Below are 15,568 nucleotides of genomic sequence, written 5' to 3' on the forward strand. Positions count from 1 at the left end.
AAGAGAAGCTCCTTCCAAAAGCATCTGTAACTTGATGAAGATGGTCTATGTTGCATCTCAAGAAACAAAGCACATGATCTCTGGGTAACTGACTTGAGCCTTGATTAACCCAAAATCACTCCTTCTCCAAGACATTATACAGTGTAGTGCTCTATCACATTTTGAAGCACAAGCTGTCATCGGAAAATCTGTATTTTCAAATATTAAGTATAAGTGACTATCTTTGACTCAAGCAAAGCCAGAGTTTAAGCTCTGCTCCTATAGCTTTTCTCCAGTATATAGTATTTTTTTAAAAGAAATGTGGGGAATATTTGATAGATACAACTTGCATGTCGTACACATGAAATCAAATGACAAGATAAATACCAGTATGTTTAATAAAAACAGAAAATATCAGAACATAAATCAGGCAGAGTTACTTTATGCTCTATTTACTCTCCAAGGAACATCACTATCTCATATCAGAAGTCACAGGATGCATGACAGGATGTAAAAAAGACAAAAAACAAATGCTGGCATCAATTTCCCTTTCCCCCTCCTACCGCAATAGTCTGAGTTGTATCAGATACTATATCTGATAGTGGTATTTCCTAACTGGCACTGACCTGCTTTGAGATACAAGACTTCAGTTTGGAATTAGTTTTACCCTTAGTGTATTTCACATTGTCCACTATATACAACATTCAACAGAAGTACTCAGACCTGGAGCCCTCACTTTTGAAGGTCATCTGAGAATCCATGCTTGACCTAGAGCAAAGCAGAAGTCTTTCTGACTCATCAGTGTTTCTTCGAGTCCAGAGCTCTCCTCCTGTGCCCACTGAACGGGGCTTAAGAGAAAGTGTTTCAAATTTGACATAGGTCTCTTTTGCAAGGTCAGCTTCCCTAGCAGATTTTGGTTTCCTGTGAAGTTTTAAAACTTTATAGAGTAAGAAAAATATCAAAGGTAGAACAATCACACATGCCACACTGCTAGTCATGATCAAAATGGAAACTTGAGAACCACTCTCACCATTTATTCCATCAGTGGAGAAAATAATGCATTGCTCTTTTGTAGGTGGGACTCCTTTGGGACAGACACATGCCATGTATTGTGTACTAGGCTGCAAACCATCTATTGTGACTTTGTTTTTGCTGGGATCTGTACTCAGAGGCAGCATATCTTTCTCCCCATACTTTGAGTACAATACAGTCACTGGAGAGTTGCTTGTGGCATTGATGGTTTTCCAAGTTAAGGTAACTCTTTCATCCGTTTCACTAATAACTTTTAGGTTTTTTATGGTGACGTTCTGTTCAGCCAGTGCTGCTGCATTCAATAAAGTCGCCTCATCTTTCTTGCTTGTTTCTTCAGACTTTTTGTTGTTTCCATTTGTTACTCCCTTTGAACTTTTTTTCCCATCAGCCATAGACTTGGACTGTTTTTTGTCTGTGATCTTGGCACTTGTTGCCCTTTCAGTGGTAGCCATTGTTGTGGGTAGCGATGTTAAGGATGGAGGAGGTGTGGTGCTTTTTTCAGATTCTTTCTTGGCTTCCTCCTGTGTGTTATTTTGTTGGTCTGCTTCAAACTTCTTCCCATACTTCTGTGGTGACACAGTCGTAGTGACAACACCAACCACAGTGACAGTAACAGCAGCTTCTGACATTCCCGCCAAATTTTTGGCCTTACATCTGTAGTCCCCTGCATCCTTGTATGAAATCCCTGTCAAACTTATTATGGACCATCTGACACCCTCTCCTGGAGTTTCTTGAATTACTAAAGGAAAATGAAATGCATATAGTAAAACAGTGTAACAGTAACATAACAAAAAGGCAAGGTTATGGCTTTACCCTTCCATGCTTTTGCTATGTTAGAAAAAACAATTTGAATTGAACATATTGTTTTTTTAAACACAACTTGCAGAACTCCCTGCCATATAATAGTATTGAAAAAAAGAGTTGGGGGCTGGTGTACACTACAGACTTACATCAGTATAATTACACTACTCAGGGGTATGAAAAATCCACACTCCTGAGCGACATAGTTATACCAGCTTAACACCCTGTGCAGATAGAGCTCTGTCAGCAGGAGAGCTTCTCCCATTGGCATAGCTACCACCTCTCGGGGAGGTGGATTAACTACGCCGACAGGAGAGCTCTCTCCAGTCAGCAGAGAACATCGTCATTCAAGTGCTATAGTTGCATCAGTACAGCTGTGCCGATGCAGTGTTTTAAGTGTAGACTTGCCCTGAGTAAGGTTCAAAAATAAAATTAGAGTAATAAAAATATTTGCCATTTCACTATAAAAAACAAAAATGGTTAAAGGGATATAGGGAGGGATATAGGGTAAAGTTTCAAAAGTGCATACGTGACTTGGCTGCCTAAATTCCATGGACTTTAAAAGCTACACTGACCTTCAGCAAGACTTAGAACCCTAAGTATCTAAGTCACTTCAGGAAATGGTACTTTGGCTCCTAAGTCACTTAAATGGTCTTGAAGGTTTCACCCATCAGCTCTTATGCTTAAGGGTAAAATCTTACTGCTAACTGCCTGGGGTTAGCAAAAAACATCCCCCATGGGTAGGTCATTGCATAATTACCCATTATGGGGCTTTACACAACCTTCTGGGGCACTATTTTGGACTACATAGAGCACTGGTACAATCCCATAGGACAATTATTAAGTCTATCACATAATCCAGGAACTTTATACACCACCTCACAAGGGAGGTTGAAGTCTAAACATGCATTGGAAAGGGAATTATCCTGTTTCACCTAAGGGTAAGCCCTCAGGTCAGGATTGGATCACGTGGCTGGAGTAAGAAGCAGCAGCCTGCACTACCCAGGCTTTTCAGTCCACAGGACAAGTTCTTTCCCAGAACTGTCTATCTAGACCCCTTAAGAGTCCACACACACACACACACACACACACACACACACACTTTAAATAAAGATTAAGAGATTAAGTTAGACCTGTAATAATTAATAGAGTTATATCTATTTTTATTATGTGGATTTTACTCTTCACCCCATATATTTTAATTATTGTAAGCTCCAAAGGTGAAAGACAGGCACTATAAATAATTAAACAATTGTAATGTATGACATCTCGATTTTACAGACTTCTGTGTCTCCACTATTTGTGTGCTCTACAATGACTGTTGTGACATGAACAGCAAAAGCAAAGACAATTTTATATATATAGCTTTCCAGTTACAAAAGCTCTCCACCCAAATTTTGGAAAAGTTTGGATTTGAATTCACACTGCAGAGTTCAAACCCACCTCTACAGAATATGTAACCATCAAAATACTTTGAGTTATTAAAATAATTGAGTTCTGAGGTAAACAGTTTAATTTCCAGACTTTTCTAGAAGCTGCAGAGTTTATACATTCGCTAGCTTCCCCTACTCTCTGACCCTTACTTTTTCTGTCTTTCCTCTTCTACAGTTCTTCCTTAAATACTAAAGATAATCCTTAGATGCTAACCATGGTGCCATCTACTGGCAGCCTCCAATATTGCACTATAACAATTCATTTCCACTGATTTCGTTTTAAATGAGTGATATTAGCTTACAGCTTTGAGTTAAAAGAATTTTTCATAATAAATATAACAATTTATTATTATGTGCTTACATTAAGTTGTCATACAGTTCATTCTCACGAACCCATTACTTAAAAATAGGAAAACTTCTGAATTGCTAGATGCAATTACTAAAATTGGCTGATATACAAAAAACAATATAAAATATTCACTGTCTCTTTACCGTTCAGTATGGACATTGGTGGTAAATGACCAAAATTCACACAAAGTAATATTTATCACAAAGCCAATACTTATAATAAAAATTGCTGTGTTTAAATAGCTCAGTTATGGCTACACTGGCTTTTTTAACTTGCATTTTGTACCGGAGACAAGCCAAAACTGAAATTTCAAGTCCAAACCACCCCATCCAATTTTGGGATCCTGAATCTAAGCCTCCTATCCAGTCTTGGTTCCATGTCATGTTCTGAATTGGAAGTGACTTGTTTGCCCTGTTCATGTTCAGATATGGATGAATTTAACACAAATAGGGACAAGGAGATTCTGGACCCAAACGGTAAAACTATTGTGAGAAATATCTGGTCTTGTTCATTTTTCACCATTCATAATAATGATCTCAAAGATCATTTCCAAGCGCAAACTATCAATATATCTAGGTTCTCATATTTCTTAGTAATAAATTATGAAATACCTGTATAGTTCACCGGTAAATTGTCTGACCTGATCCAGGTAAGTTGTGGGGTTGGATATCCAGTGGCATCACAGCGTAGCAGTACATTGCTTCCCAGAGGCGATGTGATTTTTGTTGCTGAAGTCATCACTGATGGTTTAAGACACTGTTCCAGCTCTGCTCTCTGGAACAAGATACCTGCCAGACTCTCAGGTCCACTACAAGCCACAAGAGGATCCAGAAGTACAACAGAGGTGTCCACTATTTTGGAAAATTCAATTAGCTTTGAAATCCGACAGTCACAAAACCATGGATTGTCCTGCAAACCTTAAGCAGAAAAAAAAAAGCATACACTTAGTTTCAAGCATTACTTGGATTTCATGATTAGAGTGGGACATACCATTGTGTCTAAATGCTAATAGGGAGACTGTGTCTCTTAAGTTCATGAAATATTTAATTTGTTCCTTTTATACTTTTTTTTGAGGTTCAGAAGGAGGGTTAAAGCTATTTTGTTAACAATTGATAAACTAGATCTTTTCCCCACAACCACCTGCACAGAAAATGGTACATGAGTTGACATATTCTACACTAAAGTGTACCATTTTTTCATTCCTTTGAAACAACCTCAGAAGGAGCAGCCTTGGTTAGCTGCCAAGTAAGGTGTTTCACCTGCATTTGGCTTCTTGGCAGACCCTTCAAGTACAAGTAGATCTTCTAATAGCTCTGGTTGTCCTTTGACCTCCACTGCTCTCCTTTTTCCCCTTCATTAAGTATGGAGTTTTCTAAGCTTCTCTTTTTTTTTTTTTCGGGCACCTTTTTCAGTGCTTGGATTTTGGCTGAGGAGACAGCAATGATTAAAGTGTTTATGACTTATACCAACTCTTCTGCCATTGAACAGAGATGGCTTTAAGCCAACGAAGTTTAGACCTGGATCTGAACTTTCCCAATGTTCAGGGGTGTTTGGATTCAGAGATCTCGTTCAGGCCAATCTTTTAAATACAAAATATTTAAAAGTTGTGGAGGGATGTGGAGAGAGAGAGGGAGGAGGGCAGAGGAACTGTCAAAATAATTAAAGGATCTTAGCATTTTTGATGGCACACAAGGACCGTGCCCCTCCCCATTTGACTTCAGACTATTTGCCCTTTAATTATGAAGAGCAGGAGTGAGGGGACATTTCTTCTATTGTTGAATTTGATTTCAGGTGAATTACATTGGCCATTTTATAGTAATATAGGTCCAGCTCTTATATTGGTGTAAGACAGCATAGCTCTGTTGACTTCAATAGAGAAATATCTATTTATACCAGCTGAGGATCTGGTCCACAGCATTTCATTCATGCCTTTAAACAGTTTCTGATTTGACTTTAGATCTCTGTACACATCTCCCTGGAACACTCCATTTCCTTTGAATATTAACAATAAATAGAACTAATTCCAAATTCAAGCTATTTTTGTAGGTAACATGGGATAGCCTCCAATGCTATGATGATGGGTGCATTAAAAGTGAGCAGGCAGATATAAAAGCTACTACTTTGCAGTGAAAACCTATAATTACTGGATACTCTGAACAGTTTAGCAAACCAGTCATGAATGAAACCCAGATACAGGGACATAGTACACAACTCATGATCTGAAAAGATGCATTAACTTTACGAATAATTAAATAAAAATTTGGAATTATTCCATGTTACCAACACCTTTCTTTTTCCCTTTCTTAATATTTCATTTGCTTCTAATGTCTTTGCATTTTTAGAAAAAATCTGTAGATGTAGAAATACATGCTTTCTTTAACCACCTGACCAAGATTAGGTTATTTTAAGCACAAAGTCAGTGATTGATTAAGACAGTGGTAAACCCTGACTAATCCCACCCTTTAAAACAAGACTTGACCTGAAGAGATTCCTTGACTATACGTTTATGACATCACAATCCAATTGTACTCCTTCCAGACAAGAGTGATTTTAAATCTGACTAATTATTACCCACAAGAAAAGGAATAGGCAAATCCAAGAAAACTGTTTCGAGTATTGTATTTTAAAAAGCTAATCTCCAAAAAAGAGAGAGAGAGAGCAAGAGAGAGAGAGAGCACGCGCGTGAGCGCACACTCCTCTTTGGAGATTATATATAGCTTTGGAGACGTTTATATATAAACGGTCTCCAAAGCTATATATATATATATATATACACACACACACACACACACACACAACTTGACAACCTCTGGTGAACTGGGCATATATATAAAAATATATACATAAAAGACCAGTTCACCAGAGGTGAATTTCAACAGGTTTCCTCTAACATCAGTCCATCCTATCTATAGCTCCCCTTTGCACTGTATACTTAAGCTGGGAACATGGGTAAAACTAGCAGGGGAAGGAGAAGGTCGACGTTCTCAATTTCCAGCCTACTCCCTTAGTACATAAGATAAACTTCCTTCCAGTTCATAGACGCAGTACAGGTGTCCCAGAAGCCATTAATTGTAAACAAATCCAACATAATGCCCCTAATTCCCAGGATGTGCAAATGTACATTCCATGTAAGGATGTTGAGACCATTGTGCAAAGTAAAGGGGTCCAAGAACACAAGAACAGCCATGGTGGGTCAGACCAAAGGTCCATCTAGCCCAGTATCCTGTCTACTGACAGTGGCCAATGCCAGGTGCCCCAGAGGGAATGAACAGAACAGGTAACTATCAAGTGATCCATCCTCTGTCGCCAATTCCCAGCTCCCGGCAAACAGAGGGTAGGGACACCATCTCTGCCAGGGTAACTTAATGTTACTTATCCACAGTTCCTGAATATATATTTCTCACATTTTGGAAAATTTGTATGTTGCTGAGGTGGGACAATTATGTCTCTTTAAAAAAAAATTAAATAACCTAAATCACATTTTTAATGGTCTGATCCTGCAAAGTCTTACTCGTGTGAGTAATAATGATAATAGGGATTTGTAGGATTAGTCCCTTAGACAGGTAAATTATTCACCAATATGATTGAGTGATTGAAATATAAGCCTATTGTGAAACTTTTAAAACATACAAAGGCGCACAAAAATATCAACAAATAATTCCACTGAAAACAATTATGATAAAAGAAAGTGAAGGTTGTAGGATTAAGCACTTAATAGTCAAGCACCTCATATGCAAATGAGCTTCTTAACTCGTGATATTTGCTCACAAGTCGAACTCACTCAAATACACAATTGCGTGTGCCTACCTTTAAAATCTGTCTAGTTTTATTTTTAACTGGTCCAGAGGCAGATGCTATTCTTATTCAGAGAAATGTCCATTCCTGCTTGATATTTTACAAAATGACCAGTTCTCTTCCCTCTGGACTGGAGAAAAAGAGTATAAGGAGAAGGAAGTACTCCTAAGATATTGGAAGGGAGAGTGGCTGCTCCTGAAACAACCCCTTAAATGCTGGCAGCTTTCCACAGTAGTAAATTATGCTAAAAGCCATGTTAATTCCCCTATAAGGCCTCTGTTCTTTCCGGTTCAAAGAAGGTAGAAACATACAGCTGAGGGGATACGGTGCAGTGGGGAAGTGAAGGTCAGGCATCAGGAGACCCCAGGATTCCCAGAGTTATAAGTTTGCTTTCCGCATGAACCCTCAAGATTGGTAGGACTAGCAGCTTGTCTCCCTTCACAAGATGGCTGAGTCCTTCTCCCCATGGACAGCTTATGACAAAACCTCTTTGGCTGACTTTTTCCCAATAGGAAGTTATGACTTGCTATTTATTGCTCATATTGCAGTAGTGCTCAAAGGATTCAATCCAGATCCAAACTCCACTGCCTGAGGCACTGTACATACAAACATGAGACAGTCCCTGACCTACAGAGTAAAAACAGAAATAGACTGAGCAAAGAGTGACAAATAACAGACGAGACAGGGAAGCAAAGAACAAGGTAATACGGTTAACGTGGTTATTTAGGCTAGCCTTGAGGGTTCCAGATCATTTGGAAGCACTGGATTTTCTGAATGGGAAAAGCTGTAGAACCCCAGACCTACTCACCTTGCCTCTTTCCCAACATATAAATATACTCCTGCATCTGCAGGTAGAGACAGGAGGCTCTTTTCTTAACGTCTTCCATGAGGGAGACAAAGATTTTCATGTTATCTAATTGGTTCTGAGATAAATAATTATTTTCACTGCAGCCAGACAAAGTGCAGTTATTTAGAGTTGATTCATTAACATTGTTTCAGTTCCTCAGGTCCAACATTGACTCCGAGGAGGTAATCTCCTCACTCACATGATGGCTATTTCCAGCCAGTTATGAGCCAGGGTTTTCTTCTAATATGAAACCAACACTTAAAATGGTTGCACAATAAGCATTGATTTGCCATACATAGATATGATATGGTACAAGTAGGCAACACAGTACAATGAGCAATTGACAAAGCTTCCTTCCTAATGAACCACAATGGAGTTCCTGTGCAAATGGACAGAAAATGGCCACATTTCTTATCTGATTCATTTGGAGACAAGCCTGAATGCTGCAGTGATCACAACAAACTCAAATAATTTGCTTCCTCAGTAACTCATTGGTTACTCATCCCCATCAATGCCTAATAACAGCCCATAGTTACAGTTGTGAATTATATACTCCAATGTGTATCACAGAATAATACAGTTATGCAGTCCTTCCTTCTTGGTAAACAGAGTTTCCCCCACACCAGTATGTGCCGCTGTGTCAATATGGACTTTAGCTTAGAGGCGAGCTATGTAGGAAATTTTCTCTGTAAATCAGTAACCAACCTCAGGGTGTAATTAAGTGCACATTATTCCCTTTTTAGTGGGTTGTAAAGTGGCAATAAATAAAATATTCAAGGTTCAAAATGAAACCCAGATGTTATTAACAGGTGATGTTTCCTCCACCCCAGCTGTGATGTTTCCGCCACTCAAGGTAACTGCAATACCATCTGCAGCCCCTGCTGCTCAGCTGGGGTTTAGTCAGTGGCTTCACATAGTAAAAGACTGACTGGCCCCTTTTCCCACTGGCTCCCTGTGCTTCCCTCTCCCAACACTGCCACACACAGTGCCATGGAAACAATCACTACAGAGCAGGCCCCAGGAAGAGCTGAGTCTTCCCAACTGCCTGGCCAGCACACTCTGCAGAAGCCTGGTGGATCTGCTGCATTCAGGGTCCTTGGCACATGGGAAGGCAGCGCTAACTGCAGCTCTATCATATGCTGTATTCCCTCATCCTCTCAATGGCTCTCTAGGAGGGAGACCACAAGGGGAATGATATTACCATTGTGCATGCCTCACATTTCAAACCACAATATGCTCCTGCAGCCCAGTCCTGCCACCATCGACTTCGGTAGGAACAGGATTGAGCCTTTGGTGCCCAAATTGACTGAAGAAACATAAGGAATTAAAATGGGTCAAGCCAGGGTAAAGTTTGGGATTACCAACAAGACTAGGGAAAGTCCAGGTTCTTGTCAGCTAGACAAAAGCAGCTCCTGGTTTTCCAGGGGCACAGTCAGTCACGTCGCCTGAAGATTTGGAAAGGGAGCCTTCTCCTGCACTCTCTCCTCCTCAGGTTCACTTCTGACATTGCAGCTAGCAGAGCCTTCTAAATGTCAAAAATCACTTGGTTTGGGTTTGAGTTTTTGTTTTGTTTAAACACACCAGCGAATAATCTTGTTTTCCTGATTCTGCCAACCATTGCTCACACTGAGCAGAACCCTGACTGCCATTTTACCGGCAGCATTTCAAACAACTTGACTTTGCTGTAAGTACTGCTAGGAAGCTCTGAATTTCAGCTTCCAGTGACACCATGCTTTCAGCTAACAAGCCAGCTAGAGATGGAGCACCTAGCTGGATGCTCCCATAGGAGGGGGACAAAGTACCCAGGACTCTCGGCAGGTTCACTTTGCAGAATTTTCATCTAGAGAAGGCAGAAGGTGCAGAGAACTGCAGATCTGTGAAGAAGTGAAGCTTTAGTCCAATGGTCTAAATGGTTTAAGTCAGCTCCTTTGGCCCCTTCTTATACCTGGCAATGTGGTTCCTGCAGGAGAAATGCTACCATTAGCAGGCCAGCCTCTCTCAGAGGTGCAGAAATGTAGCCTTAGTTAGCACTGATTCAAGCAGAATTAATTAAGGCATGGAATCCAAGCAGATTCCCCCTTCCCAGAGGTGGTGAGTGAGTGCTACACAGAACAACGGCTCTCTGGTTCCTCTCCCAGCCCTGAAAACCTCAGTGAGCCCCAGCAGATCTTCCACGGGGTATCAGAGAGGGCAATGTCACAGAGCCACCAGTCTCCCTTTTTCATGGTTCCTTCCCAGAATCCCTTCTGCTTGGAGAAGTGAAGAAGATAGTCAGGCTCATATAAATCCTATTCAACATGGTACATTTTTTAAGCAACAAAAGTACAGCAGGGAGGGCCTCTCTCTATGATTTTGTCACCAGATCCTAAAATCTATCAGGTCGTAACAGCCATGTCCCTCTGGCACAGACCTGAGGGTGAGACTCCTGCAATGAGTGTGTGAGCTCATGTGCAAGTGTGTGTGTGCATGCACACCCTCGCGCATGAGTGAGAAACACAACCTGGGCTCCTGGACACTACAGTAATAAACTCAATAAAGAGGAAGGAGAAGCAGGTTTACTGGGAAGGGGATTGTGGGCTTGTCAGGGAACGATCCAAAACACAAGCAGTGTGACACTTCAGATCTCCAGAGGTTCACGTTCAGATTAATTGTATAACAATCATTGTCTGCTTGCACTCTAGTAGACTTACAATAAATGGCTTTTGTAATGACTGGAAATGAAGTGAATCGTTCACAGCTAACCTAATTTATAGTTGCTCCAAATTCTACAAAGAAATCATCATTTTATTTTCAGGGTATTTGACTTCAGTATGTAAGTCTGAAGGTAGGTAACTGCATACCATCTCCACAGAACATAGGATCCAAAAACCAGAGGCAAATTGGCACCTGAATCCAGTGAATCTACTGCCCTTTCATCTCTGGAGACACGGGTTCAAATCCAGACTTAGTTCACAAATGAAAATGAGCTAAAGGTCTTATGCTAATTCCCCTGGGGACATTTTTGCACATTATAAAATCATCACATAACATGGCACAATCAGTCACATGTGCTCAAGAGAATACAGGTGCTAGGGCTGCAAGGCTTGTCAGGATTAAAGGCTGTTGACAAAGACTGGTGAGGAAACTTTGCGAGCACTCAACCAGATTCCACTATCTTTGCAAAGCAAGGGCAGCGCAAATAGACTGGCAGTTAGCTAGACCTCCTGAGATGAGGATTCTGATATGGAGAAAATCCTCAGCAGGTTTAGCGCTGACATATACAGTAGCTGGGAGGTTAAATTCCCATCACGGGTAGATAGACACATGCTAGCGCTGCTCAAGCTAGCACTTAAAAAGAGCAAGGTTGCCACAGTGGTACGAGCAGCAGTTCAGACTAGCCGCCCAAGTGCATAGTCAGGGGGTCAAGCGAGAGTGTGCCAGGGCAGCTAGCCTGAGCTACTACAGCCAAACTAGCTCAGGCAGAGCGAGCACACGTATGTCGACCTGGAACTGCACCTCAGAGCTGCTGTATAAACATACCCATAGCCAGCTCCTACTCTCCTCCCTCCTGTAACCATCAGTGTAGAGGGAGTGTGCAGGGGTAGAGACAGAACACACTGTGCTCCAGCCATCACCAGGTGTGTAGATTAGAGCAGCCCCCACCTACGTGAAGGCTGGCTGTCCCAGGATCAGGGAGTCACCCTCTGCTCCCACCCCTCGGTACACGCTGCATCCACAGAAACTGAGTGCAGTGGAGAATCTCTCCAATTATACCTAGTCCTACATACAATTTTTTTCTGAGCACCCAACGATCAACATATTATAAAAATAAAGTATTAGCCAAAATATTTACAGAACTGATGAGTGATTCCTGTGGGCCACACGAGTTACAAAAAGCTAAACAAACATTTTAAGAATGCATTAGTATTTTCTATACAGTGTTTGTCCCAAATATTAGCAGTAAAAATATTTAAAATAAATAGCAGGCAGCAATCAGCATAGGATAAGCAGTTTCACACTATATTTTAAACTAACATATTAGCATTGATATAACAATATTTTGCATGTTTATAGCACCTTTTATCCTGAATGATCCCAAAGCCCTTTACAAACTATGGCCTCAATCCTGCAAACACCACACTAAGCTGCTTCCCTTTTAAAGAGAATATTTAGACATGTTTTAATAAGGAATCCAATGGCCTCATCAGTTTACCTAATATGACTCTCTGTGCTGCTGGATCTGTGTTCCTGGACGGTGTAGCTTCTGAGAAGGGGGGCCAAACATCCATTAGGTCTGATGGCAAGGTGGTTAGTTTGTTGCTGGATACGTCCAGGTAGGTGAGGTTTCTCAGGTATCTACCAGCCTCAGACGGAATGCTGGTCAATTTGTTGTTATGTAAATCAAAGGTTCTTAGGTTGGGCATCTCCACAAGAGACTCCCAAGGGAAACTTGACAGCAAATTCCCATCCAGACGCAATTCATGCAGCTGCTTCAAATTATAAAAGCTGCTGGCATCAATGTTAGCCACACAATTGTAGGTCACCCACAGGTATTTAAGGTCCACCAAGTAGTAAAAGGCTTCAGTGGGGATTCTTCGTATGACAGTTTTTTCTATGCGAAGTTTTACTGTGTCCACAGGAACATTCACAGGGATCTCAAACATATCAGGGTCATTACACAGCACAGACCTAGCACCAAACAACAAAGAGAGATCTGTATTTCATTACCAGAGACTTGCATCTCAAATAATAAGTGTTAATACCTTTTCTACCACCACTACTGCCAAAATATCAGACCAAGTGCAATCTTCTATGTTTAAAAGATAGAGACAATTAGGAGGTGGACTTTCTTTCTAAAGAGAAAATGAATATAAAATATTAATGATACTGCTGCATTAATTCCAGATAAATTCAAATGCTATCTTTTACCCAGTCATTTTAGGGCCAGCAATGTAATTCAAGAACAGAAGAATTTTATTTGTATTTTTATCACTGAAACAGAAGATTCATGACCTCCGTTTTAATAAAAAGTCTATAACTCTCTGTCACTTTTTCTAATTTCTCTTCAAGAGTGGAGATATCAGATATTGAAGGCATGAGGGTAAATATATTTGTGGAACTTTACTTTTGAAAGTAGGTTGAAGATTACAAAAAAAAAAGAATTTTTTTTCAAACTGGGTGCTTAAATTTAAGATTCTAAATCCACCCAAAGAGAAATGGCCTAATTTTCAGAGGTTCTGTGGACTTTCTACTTCCATTGACTTCAGAGGTGCTGGGTTTTCTCAGAACCTCTGAAAATTAGGCCATTTCAATTTATTTTAAGTTCATACATATGGATTTAGGAGTCTAGGCATCCAGGTTTGAGAATTCTGACTGAAGTTAATGTCTCTTCTTTCTCTCCATATAGATGCTGATTTATGAAGAACATCTATTTTCCTTTCTTCCCATCAGAACTTTGTATCAGGTATAGTACAAGAATAAAATTAGCTGAACTTGTAATTCCCAAATGAGCAACAATACAATGTCTAGTGCATCTGCTGTAAAATATTTCAAAGTGATTAAGCTATTTCTTTATCATCATACTTTTTCTATTGTCTAACAATGAGATAGAGTAAAGGAAACTTTTGCATTTATCTAAAACCAGGATTACCATACAATGGATAACTGGTTTGAAAAATGAAATTTTCAAGGAAATATCGACATTTAGTAAGTTAGAGTGCAGAGAGAAGTCTCTGTAAAAACTGAAGATTTAAAAGGCATCCAGTTGCTAAGTAAAAACCATTAAGACAAGATATTATTGCTCCCTCTTAATATCCATGCACACTGTTTACCATGTAAAGTGACATAAAAATGGAGTAAACTTCCCCCTTTATACTTCTAAAAAGTACATGAACTAAAACTACACAATCTGCACTCATCAGTGGTGTCAGAGAATGGTATTCTAAATTTCCATCAACCTATTTTCCTATAATTACGTTGTGTAACGGCAATAAAGAAAGGCATACCTTGTTCCAGTGCCATCACTTCTGCCGTGGTAAATGCAAGTGCATTGTGAAGGACAAAAACTGTTTACTTCTTCAAAAAAGCTAATCATGATGCATAAACAAACAAACAGATACATGACTAACTCCCAGCAAAATTGATATGAACAAAATCTAAAAACGTTTATTCTCAGGCACTCGTGTGCTGTGTGCTATGAATGTGAATGTAGACATCCATTTAGTAATAGCAGATTACACTGGATTAGCTGAGATCTGTAGCTACTTAACCTTCAAATGTATCCTGAAAGGGATCAGTTGAACCAGCTTGTTTTTTTATTATGTCAAAGGAACATATTCTGTTAAAATTATATCTATCACATATCAGGACATCATCTTTATAGTTAACTATACTGAATACAGATTTACTAGATATATTTTGACATATCCCTTTACTTCACAGGGGTGTTGTGCAGTTGTTAGCTAAACTAATAAAACAGTCAAAAAATAAACTAATTGTTGGTGTCATCTACTGATTATCAATTGATAGCACCAAAAATATCATGTGAAGTGAAATCCCCTTAGATTGTGCTTTAAAATGTGTGTTCTTCATTCTTCCTTGAAGCATTAGAATGTTTGCTTTTTAGAACAGATTAGCGGATTTCAGAACAAACTATATTCTCTCTCTTTATTTTATTGTTAATGCAAAGTAAAGAGTTCAATATCCAGCATTCCAAAAGGGTCTGTATCACTTTAAAAAAGACACAGGAACTGGGTAACAGGAAGTGAACTCAATATGGTAAGTAGTTGTAGTTAGATGAAGCCGTTTTAGCTGAGACCTGCCTGAGTGTTCATATTTTATATTACCATTAGACAAGATATTTATTCTCCAAACATCAGAAATACCAATATCAAGTTAACTACCACCTACAATTGAATTTTTGAAAAGATATTCATCCCTTCAGCCCTGAATAAACTGATTCCCAAGATGGCCAGCCCTAGGCATTCAAAAACCATGAGTCAGGCCTCAAAAATGAGATTACCTTAAAATAATAAATTTGGGGGGTTTTTACTTGCCTTTTTATTTAAACTTTTAACATGTGCTTGGGTCACAGTTTCAAGATTTTTTTCTTCAGTCACAAAGGTTAGAATCTTACTATTTTAAAAATGAAAGTTGAGATTCTCACATAATCACTTGGCTTCAGGAGCCAGAAAAACACCAAAATATCACAAAACTGATAATAAAGAGAGTTGGCAACACTGGAGTTTAAATACACCTGCATACTACAGTACTCACAGAAGCAACCTTTTCAAGTCAGATCAATCTGTGCATTTAAGACATGGAGGGGAATATGCAGGATACAGTAGTACTGTG

General features: G+C 39.6%; 1 protein-coding gene across 1 annotated transcript; it reads right to left on the minus strand.

Annotated features, from left to right (window-relative positions):
- Positions 1 to 475: 475 nt before the first annotated feature.
- On the minus strand, positions 476 to 14,336 carry LRIT3 (leucine rich repeat, Ig-like and transmembrane domains 3). Its single transcript, XM_045019646.1, has 4 exons — positions 14,221 to 14,336; positions 12,429 to 12,904; positions 4,206 to 4,511; positions 476 to 1,750 (listed from the first exon to the last, which is right to left on the minus strand). The coding sequence occupies exons 1-4, from the start codon at positions 14,334 to 14,336 to the stop codon at positions 684 to 686; spliced, it is 1,965 nt and encodes a 654-aa protein (XP_044875581.1). The 3' UTR covers positions 476 to 683.
- Between the last annotated feature and the right edge of the window lie 1,232 nt (positions 14,337 to 15,568).

This window comes from Mauremys mutica, chromosome 5 (assembly GCF_020497125.1).
Source record: "Mauremys mutica isolate MM-2020 ecotype Southern chromosome 5, ASM2049712v1, whole genome shotgun sequence".
Taxonomy (NCBI): domain Eukaryota; kingdom Metazoa; phylum Chordata; order Testudines; family Geoemydidae; genus Mauremys; species Mauremys mutica.